Here is a 7,646-nt window from a genome sequence, read left to right as displayed (position 1 = left end):
CAATACGAATGATCCTTTCCCGTAGAACGCAGGGGGGGGGGGGGCAGTTTTTTCTGAGTATGGTATTTTGCTATAGTAATTTTTCCTTTAGATGCTGGGTGCCCCCCCCCCCCTTTTTGACGTTGTAAGGTCGAGTGCTGGCAAATTGTAGGATTTGCAAAGTAAATTATTTTTTTTTAATATTTTGCTTGTCAGGATTTTTGGGAAATTGCCCCCCCCCCCTTTTGAAACCGTTGCTACAGGCCTGTGATCAAGAAAACGAGTCAACGATAACACCTGCTTTGGGCACATTAGACATTCACACTGATCCATCTAGTAAAGAAGAGATAGAAGGATAACCCCACAATTAAAATAATGGAAAAGCGGTAGCTTAGACCAGATACTTGCAGGGCTTCTTAAGGCTGAAGAATACTGGACACTGATACTATAGAATATCTTCAAATCAGAAGATACGTCAATCTTCTGGAAAACCAGCTTCATAATTCAAATACAAAAAAAACCCTCATAAATAGCAAAGAGAGAGAGAGAGAGAGAGGGGGGGGGGGGAGGGAGAGGCCCATGGGCCGCATTGCTCACCTGTATATGTAGATGGAAAATATTTCCAAAATTGATTTTATTTTAACAAAAAATGTCAACAAGATAATATACATTCACCATTGAACTTCGGTATCTCGATCACTGATATCTCGAATACCATGGTTTGCAAGTCCCAATCGCTTATTTCTTAAGTATTTTACCCTGGATATCTCGAACCCTCGGATATCTCGAAGTATTTTCTCGGTCCCATCGGGTTTGAGATAACGAGGTTTGACTGTATATACACTGTAAATTGTTGAGATTGTAAAGATTCTGCATGGTCCTCTTTGAGATGCATTTGTCTGTATGAGCAATGACATGATACATGCAAACGTGTTTTTCATGAAATGACAATATTTTATACCTTGGCTTGAGCACTTTTTCTCACTATATATATATATATATATATATATATATATATATATATATATATATATATATATATATATATATATATATATATATAAGCGAACTTAAGTTTAAACAATAGCATTATGATGTATTAATTTTAATCAAATATCTTGATTAGCGTCTACATGAGTTTGCAGACAAGAGAGGCGCTAAAATGATTACCGCTAGAATTAAAAAAAAACCCAGTAAAAACATTCAAGGAAGCATATGTGTCACGGAATTCTTTTCTGCTTTCTCTTGATTCAATCTGCTTTCTTCCTGTGCCCTTTTTGCTTCCTGGAAGCATTCTTCGCACATTATACCATTCTCTGCGAGATTATCTAACATTCTATTATATCCCTCATTGTCTGAGAAGAGCAACATTTGGAGTGTTGCTTTCAGTAAGCCAATCTGGTGACTGTAGTACTCCCCGGTAGCACACCAATTAGCAAAGTGTTCACAGTTATCAGAAGATATACTGTATAATGTTTCGTCATTCTCTACCTCAGCCCTTGCTCGGCGGATGATTTTGGAACGAGTAAAAGGTTTATTTTTGTACTGAATAATATACACATCCTGTTTCTTCAGATCGAATTTCACGTCTTCCTCCCGCAGATAAGCTAAATTACCGTACTGTCCTACAGTGATCATACACAGTAGTATCCCCCTGGCGACTTCGCCAGCATTTGCACTGCGGTGAATAACTCTCAGAAAACCGGAAGTGGGGTCATCTTTATCGGGTGATACATCGACAACAATGGCGTGATGTTCGTATCCGACTGACCGATGGATGGAGATGTGATCTCCAGGAGTAAGTTCGAACATTGATTCCACCTTTTGTTTATTAAAGCATTGAAAACAAACACGTTTGCACTCTTCCGGGTTGACTATACTCCAGCTGGCGCCGAGACTGGAATAGATTGAGCATCTTAATTTGTGTAGAGACAACTGTTCCGGAGTACACGAGTAATACATAGTCTGTTCAAACTGGTGAAAAGTTGACTTTTTTCTGGAGAAGGGCACAAGTTGGCTAAAGTTTTTATTTAATGTTAATGGTTCAGGCTTTGGAGACGGTGGCTCTGTTGAGTCAGTACAGTCTAATTCTAAAATTGAAAACAGTGTTGCACCCTTCTTGTACACTGCTTGAGTATAGTCAAACTTCCTTCTGCAACTTTTTGCCCCGCCAGAATTCTCCTTGTCATCTGAACTTTCTTCCATATTTCTTTTCTTTGCTGAGTCTGGGCTCATTTTCTGATAGACGGCTTTAGTCCCTAATGTTTGTGTGCTGCTCTCTTTCTTTTCACAGGAAATATAATCACATTTCTCTTTGTGTTGTTTCTCTTTGTTGAGCTGTGTTAAAGCCGGTTGTCGTGTCTTGCTATATATGGTCTTGAAGTCGCCTGGTCTTTTCGCTAAATATTTCTTATCTGTAGTCCGGTTTCCCTCGCTTTGTCCCTCTTCAGAGCCACTACTTTGTAAGGAATCAGTGTTGTCTGATTCCATCTTCAGTTGTAATTATCCAATTCCTCTAAAGGCTTAGGGAAAGCTATGTCATCACCTGTTAAGAGAATAGAAAGTTATCGCATATATATATATATATATATATATATATATATATATATATATATATATATATATATATATATATATATATATATATATATATATACCTCTAGTGAATATTACTAAATTCTTCTATATTCCCTATCAAGTTTATTTAACATCTATCGTATTTGTTTTTCTTCCGTGGTGGTTTATTTTAAATTCATGGTCATACTGTCATGTCGCTGATGGATGAGCTTCAGTAACACTACAGAAATCAGGTATTTTGGTAGAACGGAATATCAAATGTATTGGTGGAGAGAAGTTGACTACAAATACACCATTCCGGTCTCGTAACATCTTCACTGTATCGATCAGCTGTTCTGCCCCACTTTGTTCCTGACAGACATAATTAAAACAATCACGCTTCTGTATATAGTCTACCGTCAGTTGTAACTGACACATATAAATTGTAGTCAGAGGTACAGTAAACTAGCTTCATAATATACTTGAGGAAATTACAACTTAATACAATATCACTACAAAACTGATGTCTGTACAATTTAAATTACATTTGAGGAATTTTTTTAAATTACAATAGGATGGTCTTTTGAAATTTTCTTCAATTTCGTGAACTGACGTCACAACAATTAATGTATTTGCTTAAATGTGCGGAGCCAAACTGGCAACTTTACATAATACATGTAGATTCAATTTTGTATGTCAAAAAGTGCCAATACCTGTCTGTGGCCTTAAAGGGTACGCGTTACGAGAACAAAATAAAGAATTTAAATGACCAGTAAACAGTGGATAATCCCTAACGGTCATGGGGTCAAGATAAATTACAGTTCTTGAATCCCGAAAATATTGCTTTCCATACCCCTGACTTAACAGAATGTTGTGCAATAGATTAAACGAAGTCATTGTATGAAGATAATTTGTGAACCTGAGTATTGATGGTCTACTTTGATCATATATCAAATTGCTTCCTGATTGAATTGTCCGTTTTAAAATTTCTTCCACGTTGTATAACAGATCATCAAAAAAGGAGTTTATCATTTTTTTCTAAGTGTGTTGAAGAACGCGATAAACTGAATGAATAACTTCAGGGAAGTACTAGGGGAAAATTAACCTGCATATTGGGCTGTCAGACATTGTTAGTTATGATTTATTGAAACTGGTAACGGTAAACTATTTTGAAATGATAGTAAATTTACATGTAACTAGTATAAAAATTGGAGAAGCGTAGATAGAATTTAGCTATGTAGTAAATCTTCGAATCATCACCTACGTACATTTCTTTTGATCCGCTCCACAGTTTAGGTCCTGCATTCAACTACACCCTGCACTGTCTGCAGATTTACACATCGTGGTCGATAGTCCGATCAAATAAACACTGCCAGTCGATGTAGCAAAACATCAAAACAAAAGAGTCTTCGAGGTTAAAAATTATATAAAACTTCCCCTACATTTCTTAACTTAAGATCTAATTCATTTCCTCACACCGAAGATGTTTATAATCCACATGAGTAGTCGAGTGTGTCAGTGTATGTGGGGCCCTCCGTGGGTTATGCCCATCTCACAGGCGCTCCTACATCTATTCAGGACATTCCAGAGCTACTTGGGAAATTATGTTTTCTTTATAATGTGACGATGTCAAGACAGGGTATTGACCGTGATTACCCTGATAGGTGTCACTGTTACAGTATTATTTCATAATTATTGTGATATTTCTATATTTTGTACATTCTCCATGCATATATATCGCGATGATGCTGCTAATCATGTCTTCATCTTTAAATGGACTCTAAATTTTAAAAAAGGAAAGCATCCTAATAAATGTTGAAAATAAATTTGAATATGAATAAATTAAGGCAGTCATTTACATGTATACTAATAAGCTGAAAGCTTCATGCGAATGAATTGTTCATTTGAATGAAAATATCAATCTATCGACAATTAAATGCATCATATTCATTCGGAGATGAGGAAACAAGTAGTAAAATTTCTATTTTCAACTATATATTTCCAAGAAGTGTCTAAATAAGATATTATTTAGATGGAAAATACATGTTCTAGACGTGTTTTATTCAATAGCTGATGATTACCAGACGCGAGATTTATGAATTGGGTGACAATTGAGATACAATGGCCTTAAACCTGCACGAAATTCTTAACGAGCCTTTTGTGCATGACTTTCAAATCCCAGAAGTCTTGAGGAAGGTTTAATTTTCAACAAATATCACGAGATTTTAAACTATTCACGGAAATATTGAAGAGTCGGTGTTCACATCTTGACAAAAGTCAAAATGTTAACACTTATATTACTTCATGCAGTTATATGCTGATATGTATTTCCCTTTAGGAAGATAAAACCACAATGGCAAATCCCTTCCCCCACCCTTTTGTGACCAAAAATATACATAAGATTAATCATTCAGTTTTTTGGTGTGAGATATTCCATTAATTATACCTAAAATACCGCTAAAATAAATTTAAAAAAAATGTTCAAAAAACTCCTAAAACCTGAGAGCTGCTTGGTCCCCACCCCGACCCCAAACTGGTCCCTCCCCCCTTTTCAAGAATCCCCCCTTTTCAAGAATCCTGGATTCGCCACTGAACCACCACTTTCAGACAAATCTTTATTTCTAAACAAGGTTAGATTTGAATGACCATCTTGAATCTACAAGCAGGGAAGAATTCACTGAGCAATTTAATTGTTTTGTAAGTGACTCTAGATCTTCATTTCAAAACAAAGAAAATACACAACATTAAAAGAAAACCTCCACGGTGGTGTGAGGCACTTCTGTGAGTAAAGTCACTGACAAGGGGAGGGGGAACTGATTGTTATAAATATTCCACACAAAACAGTTCCTCTTATCTGATGTTGACGAGGGTTTGTTCCTGTTTTAAGTACATGGTGAAATTTATGGTGGCATTTTTGCCCCCTATACATGCAAGATAAATTATACACACACACACATACACAATTATATATATATATATATATATATATATATATATATATATATATATATATATATATATATATATATATATATATATATATATATATATATATATATATATATACCGGGGGTAGGGTGGGGCCACAATGATTCTGGAGAAGAAGGTTTTTAAAGATTTTTTCTATGTATTCCTACGTAAAACTTTGATCTTCCATTGTGGCCCCACCCTAACCCCAGGGGTCATGATTTTTTTAATCTACACTACCTGAGGATGTTTGCACATAAGTTTCATCTTTCTTGGCCCAGTGGTTCTGGAGAAGAAGATTTTTAAAGATTCTTCCTATATATTCCTATGTAAAATTTTGATCCTACATTGTGGCCCCACCCTACCCCCTGTGGTCATGATTTGAACAAACTTAAATCTACACTATTCGAGGATTTTTCCATATAAGTTTCATCTTTCTTGGCCCAGTGGGTCTTGAGAAGAAGATTTTTAAAAGATGCCATTAATTTTTCACTAATTCTTATTAATTATCTCCCCTTGGAAAAAGGCTTGACCCTTCATTTGAACAAACTGGAATCAACATGAACCAAGGATACTTTGTGGCAAGTTTGGTTGAAATTGGCCCAGTGGTTCTTGAGAAGTCGAAAATGTGAAAAGTTTACACACGACGCACACCCGCACGATGCACGACGACGGGCGAAAACAGATAGCAATACGTCACCTGAGTGACTCAGGTGACCTAAAAATGCATGCACATAATGTTTTCAATTACTTTATCTCAGTCTAATAAAATTTTAAGAACTTTTAAAACTATTTGACGTCGCCCGTGTTGCGCAGTGGTTAGAGCGTTCGCTCTAGAGTCGCGGAGTAAGGAGTTGATCCTTACGGGTTCGAATCCCACTGTGGGACGTGGAGACCGGTCCTTCGGACGAGACCGTATAAACCGAGGCCCCGTGTCGCAGTAGGTGCTGGCATGAAAAAGATCCCTCAGTGCTCAATGGCCCTAAGTGCCGAGTATAGGTCAAAATTTGTAGCTCTCCACCGCGGCAAGTGGTGGCGTCTCCATATGAGTGAAAAATTCTCGAGAGGGACGTTTAACAATAAACAAGCAAACAAAACTATTTGACTAATGGAATTTCATAAAACCTTAAACTTTTTACCTTCATATTGAAATGTATTTTGTGAGTATTGACTTCGTATCATACTATCCATTTTCCTGCAATTTTAACATTCAAATACCGTATATTCTATCTGCATTACAGTAAAACACAGTTAGAGCATACACATTTGGATTCATGCTTACAGATAAGTAATTTTCATTTCTTGTAGTTTCAAAATGCATTTCAAACTTATTAAATATAATGAATCATGTTTATGAAGAATCAAAATTGTTTGTTCCTGGCGTTTTGCCATAATCATTTTTTACTGTAGTGACCTTTGAGCTATGGCCTTGAAAATGAAACAAGAGGCCCAAGGGCCTTAACGGTCACCTGGGTATAATACAACAATTTAGAGGATCCATAGAGTATAAAATGAACTGAAAGGTGAAGCTTTGTTGCCCAAAAGCAAGAAAAATAGAATGACCAGGATCAACAAAATTATTAGTCTAGCATTCAGTAACAGTTCCATAAAACAGGTTCTGATCTGTTCCCCATTTATCACCATCACCATACAGTATATTAACAAGCTATCAGTGCTTCTATACTATATATATTTTAATTCCTTGTTGAAAACTCTTATATTGGCCTCTCTTGGTCTTTGATGAACATTTAATAAGACAAGTTATTTTTGTCCCATTTTTATTTATCTATTACTTACAAGTCTAACTGATCATTAAAAGTACGAAAGTACTTTTTGTATTATACAATAAGAATTCTTGCATAATTCTCCTATTCTATTAACCTTTCAAATACATTATTTACAGTGATTAATTATCAAAAGTAAATGGCAAAGGGGAATAACTCCTCTCAGTAGAATAAAAATTAATAGAGCCCTTGCCAGGACCAGAACACTTGACCAGATGGTCCAGATGTTCAAAAATCTGGTAAAAAAAAAATGCCCTTCCTTATTAAAACATTTACTCTTTTTGCCTCTGATATGCCCAGGTGCAGAGAAGATTTTTAAAGAAATAATGCATTTTTACTACAGATTCACTATATTATAAA

The 7,646-nt window shown here is 35.8% G+C and overlaps 1 protein-coding gene across 1 annotated transcript; it reads right to left on the bottom strand.

Moving 5' to 3' along the window:
* Positions 1-1,068: 1,068 nt before the first annotated feature.
* Positions 1,069-3,999, bottom strand: LOC133201255 (uncharacterized). Its single transcript, XM_061337049.1, has 2 exons — positions 3,804-3,999; positions 1,069-2,524 (listed from the first exon to the last, which is right to left on the bottom strand). Exon 2 carries the CDS (start codon positions 2,467-2,469, stop codon positions 1,183-1,185), a length of 1,287 nt encoding a protein of 428 aa, XP_061193033.1. The 5' UTR covers positions 2,470-2,524; positions 3,804-3,999; the 3' UTR covers positions 1,069-1,182.
* Positions 4,000-7,646: the final 3,647 nt, after the last annotated feature.

This window comes from Saccostrea echinata, unplaced genomic scaffold, assembly GCF_033153115.1.
Source record: "Saccostrea echinata isolate AGI-Se365-2 ecotype Australia unplaced genomic scaffold, CSIRO_AGI_Sech_v1 ptg000043l, whole genome shotgun sequence".
NCBI classification, from domain to species: Eukaryota; Metazoa; Mollusca; class Bivalvia; order Ostreida; family Ostreidae; genus Saccostrea; species Saccostrea echinata.
This window is presented reverse-complemented; position numbering and strand designations above follow the sequence as displayed.

Excerpts from the sequence above, each read along its gene's own strand:
- LOC133201255 (XM_061337049.1), bottom strand. The coding sequence starts at position 2,469 with ATGGAATCAGACAACACTGATTCCTTACAAAGTAGTGGCTCTGAAGAG.